The following is a 15,465-nucleotide window of genomic DNA, read 5'->3' on the forward strand; positions in this document are numbered from 1 at the left end:
ACTGGGGAAGCGTGACACCTGTCCCAGCGAAGGTGCTCCAATGCAGGCTTACCGCCGTTGCACAAAATGGTCACTGGCCAAGAAAGGTGCTAAGCTCGGGGAAAGTGTCCATCCCGTCCTTGTCAGCTGCACTGGGCTGGCAGAAGGGGCTGCGTGTGAGCAGGGCTCGATGATTTAGTTGTGCCCCCATTACACATGTGCCACCACGTCTTGCTGCCGCCTCTAACGTGGCACTGCTCCAGAGCGCCGTGGGGCTGCCACTCTCCAAGCAGGGTTGTGGTGGCCTGTCACTGCCCCGTCTTGATCTAGCCAAGTGTCTGCTTGACAGGGCGTCAGCAAAGCCAAAGGACTTGCAGGCTGCCTGTTCAAGTTCTTTAAAAAGCTGTTTATTATCACAGGGGACAAGTGGAAAAAACATAACGCTGCATACAGAGAAGGTCTTAGCAAATTACAAACAAGTCTTAAAAAAGTTACGGTTCCTCTTGCTGCAAGCTGCGATTGTGTTGTTCTGATGCGCTCTACAAATAGTCCAGTACGACTATGAAGAAAGAACTGCAGCCTGAAACGCTGTGCCAATAAACAAGGGGACTCCGGCTGCTCCCAGAGCAGCACCCCGGTTCCCCAGCACCAGATTCCTGAAGCTGTTGACGTGCTGCGTGAAGCAGACCCTCTCCCCTGGGTGAACCAGGAGCAGGATGCTGTGAAACCCCTTGGTTTGGTCAAAGCCAGGCTGAGCTGCGCCCAAATCAGTGCTCGGAGATGGAAATCACCTCTGCACAGTCACTGGCACCCTAATCAGTGCAAAAACTCTGCCCTACGTAGAGCTGGGCTTGATCCTGCCACCACTTTGAGACTGTGTTTAGCTGCTGCAGCCCTGCAGCTGCTCCTATCCCTGAACACACGGCTCTGGACGCCTTGGCTTGTAACAGCTGGGCTTGTAACAGCATTTACAACAGGGCTGAGGTGGTTGTCACGCTAGAAATAGCTCCAAAGGCTGCTCTGCACCAAAAAGGGGCAAAAGTGACTGCATCGGAAAGCTTGGAGGGAGCTGTCAGGGACACTCTGCACTGCTTTCGTCTATCAGTGAAATGAGGACAGGAGCTGGAGTTTTAAACTATATTTTCTACCTGGTAAATGAGCAAATAATTCAGTGATTAGAGCAAACTGGGAGCACACTTGCCTCCAATGCAGGCAGATGACACCTCTGGTGAAGGCCCTGCCTGCACCAGCATCTCCTCCCCTCCATACGGGCAGGCTGGCAAAAGAGCGACAACATTTTGACGAGGTGCACGGGTGTGATTTGTTAAAGTCACTGAGAAGTCTTTAAAGGCCTTGCTTTGGCAGATGTTTTTGCAATTGAAATCCTACTCATCTGTAACTGTGTGCCCTTTTGCTTCAGTAAACAAATGGCTCAGGTGCAGAAATCATTCAAGTTAACTGACTTTCCTCCAGCACGGTCCAAAAGACACATCTGTCTCCCTGTGAAAAATCAGCGCTGATACCATGGACAGGGAGGAAAAGCCACTGAAAAATAATGAACACTAAATTGTTTTTCTTCTCTTTTTTTTTTTCCTTTTTTTTTTTAACTGTAGGTTATGTGAAAAGATTTATGAGTATTTTAAAAGGTGTTAGGGAGCTGAAGGGAGTAGACAGAATTGGGGACTGGGAAAGGTCTCTGTTTCCTACGTCTTTCCACGTAGGAAACAGAAAAACTCTGACCGACAAAGCCAGCCTTTTTTCATGTATTGCTTTATGGGCAGATTTGGGAGATGGGAAGGTGAGGGTTCATTGGTTTGGCATTTTAACAAGATTCTTCTTCCAGCCTACTAAGGTTTTTGTGAGTTAGTCAGCAACTGCAGAATTGTTTCCCAAAGTTGTTTTTTTTGGGAGGGCAGGGTGTCGTAACACGGGAGAAGGAAAGAAAATGGATCATACTTTTCCATTTTAGGTTTGTTGTATACACTGTGGAGTACAATTTTGGTTTACCTTTATAAAACATGCCTAATTTGCACACAAAAAAATATAATCAAATACCCTACTCCTTTGCAAACTGGTTTCTTTGAAGGGCATCTAAATTTACACTCCCTAAACAGTAATTATTTTGGGGGGGGATAGTGTTTTCTTGCTGGTCCTTATCATTGCTACCTGCCCCTTGCCTTGCCCTTTCCCCTAATTCAAGCATAGAATAAAAGCTTTCCAAGCAAATCTCAAACCTTCGCTGTGCTTATGTGTTGCTGGGAGAAGGGATTTCTACTTGACGCAATTGATTTTCAATTGTCCTTTCCCCCCACTGAATCGAGGCAACTCAATATTGGTGTATTGCCACCAGCACAGAGTCTAGGCCAAGAGCCAAGGCAATGAACAGCCTGCTAATTAATATTTCACATTTAGCTCCAGACCCCCTCCCCAGAACAAACACTGTGAAAACAGGAGGTAGCAGTTTCTATGCAGCCCTCAGGAAAATTTAAGAAAAAGTGTTTTACTGCCAGTTTTATGCTTTTACAGAGATGGCAGTAAGGACTTTCTGGTTGTAGAAGAGAAAAATGTATTGGCTTCAATATGGAAAAAAATATTGAAAGTAATCTCAGCCTGATGTATCCATTTCTTAAAAAAAAATAAGAAAATAAAAAAAAGCAGTGCCTACAATGCTGTCTGTAGTCAATGGAGAAATAAGGGTCTAATTTCTAGGCAGGATAAAGGTATTAATATTGGAAACATTGGTACGATGCAACTATTATAGATGGATTATGTTTCCAGTAAAGCTAGAGATGTTCGTTTTCAGTCATGAGGCAGATAATACTGTGAGCTTGTGGAGTTTGTACATCTTGCACCCTTTCTTGCAAATATATGTGTGCGTGTGTGTGTATTTATGTATATAAATAAGTTAAGAGATTATTTACATCAGTGTACAGAAGAAATCTAAACTCAGTTATCAAAACGCATACACCTGCCAGTGGATTTGGTCTGTTAATACGTTGCATTTCATCTTCAAAGCATCTTACAAACATGAATTATTTACCCAGGCAACTTCCCACTCACCAAAAGGATTAAGAATAACAGGCAGGGTAAGGGATGGAGCTGAGGGAGCGCAGCATGTTCATAAAAAGGCAGCTAATCACGTATCTCTCTCCTGCCATGAGCACTGCAGATTTACGCCTTTATAAACTCTGCAGCCCAAGTGTAGGAGTGACCTTTGTAACACGAAGCTTGTCAAAATGGGAAAGTCCTCATTCAAAAGCAAATGATCCGCTCTTCATTTTCAAAAGCTTTGGCCTCTTCTTGGCTTATCAGGTTCCCGTTCAGACTGGAAGGGAAAAATAAGAGGGATGTGAAAGTCAGGTAGTGACTGTTGCCCATCTTCTATTTTTCCAAGGTTTTGGAGCAGAGATCACGGCTTTGCAATGCCCTGTGAGCGACACACTTCTCAAGGGCAGAGAGCCGGGAAGCGGCCTCAGACAGGCAGGCTACGTACAGCACTGCTCTTCCCACTGCACATAAGAGGAACAAGGCTACTTCTTCAGAAATAAAAACTGAACTAACACCTAAATTTCACTGAACTAAAATCAGGGTTGCATACCCGGCTGTTCGCATTTCAGCAAGCAGCACGTCCCTGACAAAGGTTCTTACCAGGCAGTGGGCTGGTTTAAAGAAATTTAAATAGTCTTCAGAGCATTTTGTGTCTTACATGAAAACATGGGAAGAAAACTCTGTTAAGTACTCGGGCGTTGTTAATGTGAAATGACTTACAGCAAAATTTTCAAGTCCGGCTACATAAAGTTAATCTACCTTGATATTTACATCCCTGAAAGTGGGCATCCCGGTAAGTGCAGCTTTCAGAAATGTTGAAATCTATTAAACCATTTAGACCTATAAAACTATTGGGGTTAATGAATACTTCTAAAAATTCAGGCGAGAATCAAAAGACAGATTTCGGTCGGAAGATTCAGAATGATTCAAATAGGAATTGATGCCTCTTCTGTAGACGGACGCTGACAGTGGCCTTTGAAAAAAGCATCTCTTCCACATCTCCGGGGAACCCACTAGTCAGATAGTGAGTCATCGTCTTTCTAAGCAAGAATTCAGTGTCCTTTCACTAAAACAAATATATATATTTAAAAAAAAAATTTCATGTTCAATAATAAAGCAGCAGCAGTGCTAAAACCGGCCCAGTCCTGTTGACTCCTGAGCTCCCCGAGGTGAGGGAAGGAATGTGCTATTTGGCTTTGTGCCTTACGATGCACATGTGTGACTATGTGATGCCTACCTAACGTAAAACAAGCAAATCTTAGAAAAAGTTAATCTTCTTGTAGCTTAGCCCTTTCAGTGTGTTTGGAGCACCGCCCAAAGAAAATCCAAGCACAAATTCTATGAACCAAATTAGTAATGCCAATTAAATGTAACCATGTCCTGCTTGTTGGGATTTAGCTCCTGAAAAGCATGAGCATGTTCAGAAGTTTAAAAATAAATCGGGACAAGCAAAACTTGGTCTATAAATTTAGGCCCAAATTCTGCAAACACACGCGTTCTGAGAAGAAGTGGTACAGACAAACGTCAACTAACAAAACTGCTTGACATTGATAACACACAGGGAAATGTTTCCATGACAGGGGCTTTTTACCTATTTGAAACCCACAGCTGGAACTACAACCCCTGCCTCACATAAACTTGCTCTGAATTTTTTAGGCTGGAAAGCAGTAGTGCCAGAAGCATTTTAAAGGGAAAGAAAGTTTACAAAGTGAGCCTTTGAGGAAGGGATCTTTACCAGACTTCTTTAATAGCTGTGTTCTCCTTGAGAGCTTCGCTGAGGTACTTCACCCCTTTGGCTGTAATTTGATTCTGGATAAGCCTGAAAAGAAAGCACTTCATGTCAAACTAACATGCAAACTAATTTACAGCACACGCAGAACCTACGCTCAACTTGACATCAAGGAGCAAAGCTGTCTGTTTGCCACAAGAAGACGGTTGTGATTTCTATCTGTGAGGATGGTACACAATATTGGTCAAATGCCCCACGTGGACTTTCAGAAACAGAGCCCAGAGTGTTAGTCTTTTCTTTTTAACCTTGCACGTGGTTGCAAGCTTAGTAACATAGCTGACACATGTCTGCTAAGAACTGTTTACTGCTGGTATGGGATTTTGCTATTTGGATTCTTTGAGACCAACTAACCCCTTAGCTCTGTTTTCTTATTAAGAATATTGAGACATTTTTAAGTGCTGTACAGAAAATTCTGAGTACAGAACCTGTGTAGGCCTAGTGTTTTAGCAGGTATGATCTAGAGGTTGCCAAATCCACCTGTCTTGTTTATCATCCCAGCAAGATCTTTGAAAAATAAGGCATTAAATTTGACTTTAGTATGAGCAGCTGCAAGTCCCAGTGAAGCCGCCTTAGCAGCTCTAACATATGTCTCGTCTGAGCTGAGGGGAAAAAATTATGCAAAAGATCCTCAAGTAGCACAACTGATGAAGCAGTTGGTAACTCTTATTAACTACTGTAGACCATCCCTTTAGCTAAAAATGAACAAAGCCTCCTCATCTGCAGGCATATAAAAATACTCATCAGCCTAGCTGTATTCAATACTTAACTTTCAGTCTAGCACGGTGTGCCCCGTAGCTGTACCATTTCGTATGACTGAATCACACAGGATTCAGGATGAGGCTGAAAATTGGAATTAATCAAACGATCTCTTAGGGAGGGAGGGAAGGAAGGAAGGAAGGAAGGAAGGAAGAAAGCACAGAGGCATTCCCATTAGAGGACTTTCTGTACTTAGTAAATGAATCAGAATGCAAAGGAATCCAGGAGATTCTTTTAGATACTGGAAAAGTATTGTAATTCTGCCTCAACTATAGTTCAACTGTCTATACAGGTCACTACCTTTTGGAGGTATCCACTGGTATAACCAACAAAATAGGGTATAAATTTGTCTACTGGCAGAAACCCTGGGACAATACTGAGCCATGCTAAAGACATCTATTTAGAATACTATGCCTGCTTTGGATGGGGAAAGTTGTATTATAAATTCAAACCGAACGGCTCAGTGAAGCATATCTGCAGCTGTGCACAAAGAAATCAAGCCTTCCCCTCCCTCTTTATTTTCAGGGTGATGGGCACTGGAGCTTCTACTGCTTTCAAAAGAGGCTACAAGTACTTGGCACCTCTGACAACCACCACGCTTCCTAAGAGGTGGGAACTAGGATTAATACAGGGAATGCTGCAGTGTGGTTAGCAAAGTCTTTGTAAAGCTTGTAAAGGGACTCCGTGTATTATGTTCTCTTGATCGCTTGGAATGAATGGATGGCTATTAGTTTCACAGCCCCCATCTGCCCAACCCCACCCATGGGCAAATTCTTGTGAACCTCTGGATTAGAACAGCCGATGCTGTGTTTTCTTAGAATCTTGACAAGTCTCTCTGTGCTTTCTAGAAATAATCTCTGTTTTCCTGGTGATTTATGTCTTACACATGAGTGTCTTGCATGAGTGAAAGTGCTAGCCCTGGAAGAAAACATCAGGCAAATGGGACGTGTATTTAGGTGTCTGTCATGTAGGTTCTTGGTTGAAGAGTAAGAGTTGAGCTTGCTACTTTCATAGTATGATGATAAATAGTAAGAGTCATAATAAGGTTATTCTATTCTAGCTGTCTGCTTGTGGTTTTTTTTGAAACTTGTGTTTGAGGCCAGTATTGTTCCCCTAAGGAGAGATGAAATCAATTAGTAGTTTGAAAGTTAGCAGGACACACAACCAGCTTAAACTTTTCCCTGCATGAAGGCAGGTTCAAAATGTTAGACAGCAGCTTTATTAACTTTCCATTAGAACTGTCTACAACCAGTCAGCTGCATCCAGACCATGCACAGAAAGCTTACTGTGACCTACATAGAGTTGGAAGGTGAAGCTTTAATGCAGTGACTGCCAAAGAGCCTGTGCCTCTGTGGAATGTAACTCACCATAAATGCACCAGTTTCTTGTTGACCTTCAGCATCTCTGCAAAACTCATTGCTGCCTCATCATCCAGCTCATTTTTAGTCAACCTAAGTGGGAGAGAAAATGTTCACTTAGGATGTTATAATTATTTTTCAGCCCCCTTTTTTTCCAGTTTGTCTGTGACTTAGCTTTAGACAGCTAAAGGGGGATGTGCTATTCCTGCCCTGAGCAATTTCTAAAGGCGGGACACAAAGAGATACTGAAGAGAAGCCCTGGAGGTAAGAGAGACAAGAGTATCATATCTTTATTTCTCAGAGCAATGTTCTAATGATACTTTCTCACCATGTAAAAGGTGAATGAGGTGTGGTGGAAAAAGGCAGAGACAACACTGAAGAGGTGCAAAAAATGAGGACAAAGGACTTGACTTCAGATGATGGAAGTGAGATAAGATGGAGAAAGCAAGATGGAGGGAGCAGAGAGATGCATGACATTGGGACATTGGAACGTGTCCTAAAGCACACTTGCTGCTGATCCGTTACTCATGGCCACATTCTTCCAAAGGGATATATCTTATAGCTTGCTGGTAGTGAAAGCATAGGGAATGAGGGGAGGGAGAGAAGGAGGAGGGGAGAGTAGGAGGAGGTGATGAGATTGGAGGAAATAAAATTTGGCTGCAGCTTTCTCTGGAGAAAGAAGAGGAGGAGAAGTAGACCACACTGTCAATTACCAGAATATTTTCACAGAGTCGTTGTGTTGCATAGCTTCAGCAATACTTTTGCCTCCCTCTGTCGTGATGCCATTGAATGCAAGACTGTGAAGTAAAGATACAAATGCATAAGAAACAGCCAGCGTCACTTGGCCCTTCCACTGCCAAATACTAGTGAACACCCTAGCATTTGGGTGTTTCAAAGGCTTGCATACTTTGCGAACCAGTAAGTCTCTATGACTTTTACAAGTGAGAACAGTTCACAGGCTGCAGCCTGAGTGCGGGTCTATCATACAAGCCATGAGGTCTGCTGTCGGTGAGCAGTACTCTTGGGACTGACAGCAGAGTTGCTCCCAGTGATTTTGAGAACCAAGGCTTTTAACAAGGACAAAGAGTTGTGCCGAGCAGTACACAGGTTTTTACATGCATTTGTCATCCCAAGTCCCTGTACAAACTGGGCACTTTGTCCTTTATGTCCTTCAGATGCCTGAATATCTCATTCTTCTTCCAAACACAACACCTTCTGTTGTGTATGGGGAGATGAGCTTGTAAATGCGTGCTTCCCATAACAAACCACAAACATTTCTTAGTCTGCCCTTCATTCTTTGAATAGACATTGGCAAAATCACCCAGTTAAAGTTACGTTCCAGGCTTTGAGAGTTCAAAAAGCATTTCCCACCTCAAGAGCCAGGCCAGACCCAGTGCAAGGTCTCAAAAAAAGGCAGAAAGAGGGATCAAGTGGGGCAATGTCACAAATATGTGTTAGCACAAGTCCCTGCTAGCTTCGGCTGAAATTAGATATTCTTAGTTCATCATGACTGGGCCTAAAAATGGCAAATATGCTAAAGTAAACTGATGTAGCAGGGACTGTCTTCCCTTAATCTTCACATAAAGCTACCACTGGTGCTAACTATGAATTCAAGTCATGAAGCAAGATTAACCAGTGGAAGATAAGAAATGAACCCAAGTGCAAGTGCACTGCAGAGCAGAAGATTCACCCTGCATAGGTGCTAGCAAAATCTAGCTCTAGCCAGCACAATTACTCCTTCTTATTTTTGCAAACACATTCATCAGCATATTTGTTCCCATCTGAGAATGCCTCAGCTCTGATTCAGGTTTTCTTTCAAGTCTGATGCGTCTGGATGGATTCTGCAATTACGGGAAGATGGCTATTTCAGATAGCTTTTAAGTTTAAATATATCTAGGTCACTGCACCTGTTCAGCTTTTAATTTTTAAGCTCGGCTATCCGCTTGCAGAAAAGAGGACAAGGCACCAACTCTGAAATCCCTGGATCTGAAGTGGCAGCAATAAGCTCTCCAGGGATCCCCAAACTCCCCGAGCACCGTATTTCTAAAGAAACTAGTGCCATGTGCCACCTTGTGGGGAAACCAGGGAGCCTTGTCTGCTCCCTCACCGTGGAGGCCAGTGAAACTGGGAGACAAATCGAAAGGATCACCATGAACCTAGTGCTCCAGCCGTGTGGAGGGACTCCAAAACAGCAGCAGCAGCCACAATGTGCATCTTTAAATCCCCACCCAGCATTTGAAAGTCTGGCAGGGGATGGGCTGTTTTACACTGCTGGCTTCTCCCCATGCTGTGCTTCCAGCTTCACCCATGCTAGGGCTTCTAGAAGACTAGTTTGGGATGAATCACTGAACTCCAGTGAGAACTACATCTCATTAGCACTGAACACGTGGTGTCGTAGCTCCACTGGAGTACAGGATGAGCCTGAATTTAACAATGTCCCAGTCCCTATGCAAACAGTTTATCACCTAAAAATTACTTTGCTAAAAGCTGCTGTACCTTTGCAACAGAAACTGTTAACTCTGAGCTCACTGGGAGCCTGATTCTGTGACAGCTGGTGCATCCTTCTGCTCGTGCTCCCAGATCAAAATGGTACCCACTGACCATGTGCTTTCACAAATGCCAGTGACTCTGTGCAGCATGAGGGGAGGAGGTGCAGACAGAGGAAGGGATGCCAGCCCTGCAATATTTTTAACTTGCTTAATGACTGCACAGGGCTTTTTGATTCAATCTGGCCCCTCGCTTGCACCAGGAGCCTGTTGGTTACACAGCGAAGGCTGCAATACCAGATGGCATTCCAAGCTAACGCTTGGTGGGAAGAGTCATTGCTTCAAAGCACGACGGGAAAGCCAGCAGTATGCCGAGCTGCCTGACTCCAATGGTGTTTTACCTCACATTAGTTAACCTGGGGTGGTTCCTCAGGGCCTCTGCAAATGCCTTTGCTCCTTCGTCTCCAACTTGATTACCCCACATCCTGGTGAAGAGAGGAAACCAGGAGATAACAGGTGTGTTGCCCCATTACCCCTCAGCATTGTGTTTTCCCTTTTCCCTCCCCTACCCCCCAATTACTTCATGGTTTTTCAGGCTTGCGAGAAACCTGGCAGGAACCCTCCCTGCTGAGCCAGGCATGTTCCACTCCCTGCACACCACACCACCAGCCTCTGCTGACTCACCAGTACCCTAAGGCCACAGCACAGAAGCAGCTCTAGGAGATGGCCTGCTGCAGCAGGAGTGCTTTTGGGATCACCTTGCTGTGCTGGGCAAACCCTCCGCAGCTCTGCACCCTTATGGGGTAAAGGAGTCTTGTGGTCCTGTACAGTGAGCTGCTGTGAGAAATACACCAAGTCCTAAATCCTATCATTTCCCTGCTCAGCATTTCCTCTCCCCACACCCCTGCTGTAGTTTTCCTGTTCCCTGTTGGGCACAGAGTAGCCTTTACACAGTGCAAAGTACAGGTCTTGGGAAAGACTCTCCAGATGCACAACTACATGGAGACCCACAGCCAAATGGGTGACTTTCTGAAGCGAATCGCTCTACAACCTCCCCCTCTCCTTCAGAATAGTCTGGCAAAACAGTTACAATTCTTTCAGCGTTATGCCCAAGTGGTATCTCCTCTCCAGCTGCCATGAGAAAGACCAAAATCTCACAGGGACAGTATGACCCTGGGCTTTTCCACACATTTGTAAGGAATCGTATTTCCAATGGCAAAACAACCCTTGGTAACACAAAGGGTTAAGAGAAGGTAATGTGGTAAAAGCTGCAGTGATTTGATCAACATTTAATAGCAGCCATCTGGTCAAATCTTTTCTATGCAGACCAACCCCTTTGAAAATTCACCCTATATATTATGAGGCTTGACAGCACCTCTGCTGAGGTATAAGTGTTTTTTTTTACAGGGATCATGGCTTGATGACTCAGAGCCACACTCAGCTTGATGGGTAATTAGTTGGCAGCTCTTTTAAAATCAATTGAGCTTTGTGGTATCTAAACACATCCACTTCCAGTAAGTCCCCTAGAATTTTCTTGTCCTTCAGTCCCAATGCAGTTTGTTATGTAAATGCTGAATGTATCTGTTTAAACATTTCTGTCCAAGCTATCCTAAATCCATTTGGAGTGATTATCCTCCTCCACAGGAGAAAATAGGAGTCCTTCACTGAAATTACAGCAAGTACAGCACAGCAGACCCAGCTATATGACAACGGAAGTGTGCATGCTGTTGACTATACTTGTGAAACATTGCAGAACAACAAACTTAAAGGCCAAAAGTCTGATTGTTCAAATCTGATTGTCATATTTCAAGGTTATTGTGATATTCACAATGGCCAAACAGAGGTTTTTAATTCCATGTATTTGAGCATTAGATTCTGAGAAAAATGTTCTCCTGTAGAGTGGAAAGAGAACTGGGATTTGCCAGAGGGGAAAAAAAAATAAAAAAATCAAACCCTCAAGTCTAGCATCACTCTTGAGAACGAGGACAGGGATTAAAGGTTTGCAGTACATTCAGATCTCTCTCCAATAATAGCAGACTCTCCAGTTTGGACAGTCTAGAGAGAGGACGATGGGAATTCCTTCTTATTCTCCCAGCTCACAATTTTATCAGGACTCAATGCAGAAGGTTTGACAATTATAACAATGACACTCAATAACTAGGTACATTGTCAACAGAAATAAATCCACCCTGACTTTTAAAAATGACCGAATATCTCTAGAACAGCTGTGTTGCCATAAGGAAAGTGGCTATCTTTACATACTTTCCTCTTCTTAGTTTGTCTGTCCTTTAAGGTTCTGTCAGAACAGGGAAAAAAACCCTCAATACAAACATTGTGTGAACTGGAGAACAATAAAGCTGCCCTCCTTTTCCCTCCAAGTGGGAAATGTGGCTATGCTTCTGCACCAATTTGTTCTAATGCCGCCGTGGGGAGAAATCACAGAAGAAGGTAAGGATAAAAGAAGAAATCCTAAAGGATTGCCTTGACAAGACCAAGCCTTGAGCTCTGCTCCTTAGCACCGAACTTACCCAATTTCAAACATTGTCTTGCTCTTCTGGATGGCCCGGGCAAGGCACTTCCCTCCTTCGCTCGTTATTTTGTTTGCTCCTATTCTGCACAAAATACATGAATTGATGAGGTACATCACTTACAACAGTACAGCTATTAAAACACCAACTCAGAAAGCAAAACAAATATTTAAGGCTAATTAACACTGGAGACTAGCTACAGTTATCAAAGATTAACCTAGAGTAAAAAAACATACTGCAGGCATTTGACCTTTGATTAAAAGACATCTTTTTATGTTGTCTTTTACATATTTCGCATGTCAGCCCTCCGAATCACAAGTGCTACTGTAGAGTCTTGGTTTTGGTGCCCAGTATGTCAGAAATGAGCTTTAGGAACTGATCTTCAAGACAAGGACCCCTGCTGAGTTTTAAATATAGTTCATAATATCAGCAGTTGCTACAGAGTACCTGAATTACATGCAGCATGTTTCATGATGCCACAGGGAACAGAATATTTCTTGGTTGTGTGGCTCCAGAGAAGACTGCAGCTGATAAGCACAGACTGTAATAATTTCATCAAGTCTTTCTGTTCTGAGCTATAGGTGGTGGCTATAGGCAGTGGCACAGGTCAGTGCAGCAGTGAGTGTCTCTGGCTAGCACTCTACAGAAGACCTTTTATTTTTTTGGCCACAGTACATGGGATATCAAATGGCTGCAGTTCAAGGAAGAGATAAGACCCAACCGCATATACATGGATGTAAAGAACAAACCAACCCCCCCCTTCAACCCACTATATTTACATAAAGTAAAACTGGCTTGTTTGACTGACTTCAGGCACATGAATATGCACTCTATCTCAAAATAATCTGTGGGGTTGCCATGCAGCCTGAAAGTAACCATCTTCCAACAGGCTTTTTTGTAAAAGTTAGATTAAATAAGCAAAGCACCGTGTCAAAGCAGTGAAAGAACCAGAGTGCTCTTCTTAGGTTTCAAAACTCTGCAAATATTTCAAGTGGAAAGGATGTGGCTAGCGTGGCATTTCAGACCAAGTTAGTGGTAGAACAAGGACTAGAACATAAGAGTCCCTGGCTGCCAGTTGCTACATTCATACCACCAGCTGACATTGCTGTAGTTACTTCTATTTTCTGCTATGGTCACATTTAAACCATTGGTTAATAATCTACCTTTATGTCAAACCAATGTTGTGCATGTGCACTCTTATCTAGGGAAGTTCCAGGAATTAAAGGGAACAACTCACCAAGTGAATCTGGGGAAATTCCAGAATTGAGGTATGACACCAGCACAGCCTGACTCCAATGGCCCGTAAAAGTCAAGATATAAAGAAGCTTGGTACTAAATTCAAGTGAATTCGCCTATTGCAAGGGGCAGCAAGGTTCATGCACCACTTAAGCCTCACTCAGGCGCTCAGACTGGATTTAGGTAATGAATAAGCCTCATGCTCCCCTTTTGCTTTCTGCTATATTCCAATAAAGACTATGGATTCAAGAGTTTCACCTGCTGCCAATCACTGATAGACTACTGTAAAAGAATACACAATTGCAACCTAAGTTACATTTTATTTGAAGTGTAATTGTTCTTTTTTTTCTACTCTCCCTGCCATTTCAAGTTGCTTTACCTTAATTAGAATACTGTAGAAAGGAAAAAAAAAATCCAACATACTTAACGTATTCAAGGCTCGAACACTCTTCAATTAGTTTTGCAACATATTTGGCTCCGACATCAGTGATCTGATTGTTGTATAAGCTTAAAGAAAAATCACATTGGTAAAAATAGGTTAGTCCTGCTGTTACTTTAATATTTACAACCTGAATGTTTTATAATGCATACTTCGCATCCGTCTTATTTGTATGGCTTTGTACACATTCACAGTTGCTTGTATTTCTATTTTGATATACAACTCATATTGTGAAGGGCTAGACATAAAATACAAGGAGACCAGACTGTAAATCATGGGAAAATATTTATATGATTTTTTAAAATAAATGGTCTCCCCAAGGAAACAAAGCTTCCCTTTATTTCTGTGTTAGTACAGAAATAATATTGCCAGAAGAGAAGTCAGAAGAGAAAACACCAGAAGAACATCTTTTTGGTCTTTTAAAAGTCATAAAATCCCCTTGCAAATGTTACTGAAGATCAGATACCTGAATAGATGTACTTACTTTAGGGCACTGGAGGAAGGAGGCGCTTCTTGGTATTCATGTTCACTTCTCAAAAAGTCGTTTTTATGTAGCTACTTAACCAAGAGTAGGAAGTCAGAGCTAACATGCCTTCCAGCTTCAGCTTGATTAAGAACTAATTAAGGTCTTAAGGAAATTGGTACCATGAACATGACACTTGAGACCGTGTGTTTTTGATACTAGTCTCTACCAAGTTGTATCTGCTTTGCATAGTTGAAATCAATCTGTTCACAGCAGAGAAAATAGGAGGCTCTAGCTATAAAGTGCACACTCTTGCTCACGCTCTCGCTCCCTCCTCCACAGCTAGCAGGAGGCTTTAGGTATAAAACTAGCATGCCCACACAGTTCAGCAACCTGACAGTGGTCCATGCTGTGTTATAGAAGGGCCTCATGTCAGTGGAGGCCAGCCTGTGAGGCAGTGCTATGGGACAAGAAGCTGTGGTCCTTTTCCCAGTGAACTGTGACAGGGCGGCAGCTGAATCATTTCTGACACAAAATGCTCCTTTGCTTATGTTCAGTAAATGAGGAGGTAACGGTGGTTTCCACCCCACCTTTGCTGTGTCAGTACCGTCAGCATTGCTGTTTTATTTTCTAGTATTGATATCTAGTGTTTTGCTCCCAATGGGTACATACCCCAAGAAAGTCACAATTTGGTACTTCGAGAGTTCTTCATACAAGATCCTTACACCGTGATCTGTGACCTGATTTACACTGAGCCTGGAATGAAGTGAATGAAAAGAAAGTTTGAATCAATACAGATTACAAGTGTTCATCACCCATGAGTTAACAAATGACTGGAGGTCTACGATTTTCCTCTGATATTTTAACAGATCACGTATTAAAAGCCATTAAGGCAAACATGAACTCAATTTCATCTGTCTTACTTCAAAAACAATAGAAAATAAAACCCCCAGATCTCCAAGGTAATGCTCTGGAAGCTGTCCAAAGAACTGAAAACAATAAAATGTAAGTCAGAAACCAGACACAAACACCTCATCCTCCTCTTGCGCTTACTGTGACTGCAGGAAGAAATTCTGCTTGACACCCTAGCAAAAGCAAGCTTTTCAAACTACTGTTCTTGTAACCTTCTCTCTGAGTACCTAGTGAAAGCCAGGCATCTTGAAAGTCACAACATATTCAGGCTCCACTGAATAAAGGTTGTGAAAAGCCCTGGCCAGGAAATAGAACTGCAGTCCCATGGGTGTGCTAGATGTTTCTAATTTTTCATTCCCAACTAGACATGAAACAAATCAACATCAGTAATTCACAGAATAAAAACAGAATAAAAATACCTCTTTTCACAGTTGTTTTTTGGGTTTTTTATTGTTTTGGTTTTTTTTCATT

The 15,465-nt window shown here is 42.8% G+C and overlaps 1 protein-coding gene across 3 annotated transcripts in view; it reads right to left on the reverse strand.

Annotated features, from left to right (window-relative positions):
- Positions 1-370: 370 nt before the first annotated feature.
- The window catches only part of NOD1 (nucleotide binding oligomerization domain containing 1), a 30,693-nt gene continuing 15,598 nt past the window's right edge, over positions 371-15,465 (reverse strand). For 2 of the 3 annotated variants that reach the window (XM_054190651.1, XM_054190650.1), the window contains exons 5-12: positions 14,755-14,838; positions 13,604-13,687; positions 11,945-12,028; positions 9,818-9,901; positions 7,644-7,727; positions 6,940-7,023; positions 4,763-4,846; positions 371-3,304 (exon numbers count right to left, since the gene is read on the reverse strand). In XM_054190651.1, the coding sequence (XP_054046626.1) occupies positions 3,232-3,304; positions 4,763-4,846; positions 6,940-7,023; positions 7,644-7,727; positions 9,818-9,901; positions 11,945-12,028; positions 13,604-13,687; positions 14,755-14,838 (661 nt within the window). In that variant the 3' untranslated portion in view covers positions 371-3,231. The remainder of the gene's footprint in view (positions 3,305-4,762; positions 4,847-6,939; positions 7,024-7,643; positions 7,728-9,817; positions 9,902-11,944; positions 12,029-13,603; positions 13,688-14,754; positions 14,839-15,465) is intronic. The other variant, XM_054190653.1, reaches the window with a different exon arrangement.

The sequence above is a fragment of the Rissa tridactyla genome, chromosome 2, assembly GCF_028500815.1.
Source record: "Rissa tridactyla isolate bRisTri1 chromosome 2, bRisTri1.patW.cur.20221130, whole genome shotgun sequence".
Classification (NCBI taxonomy): Eukaryota; Metazoa; Chordata; class Aves; order Charadriiformes; family Laridae; genus Rissa; species Rissa tridactyla.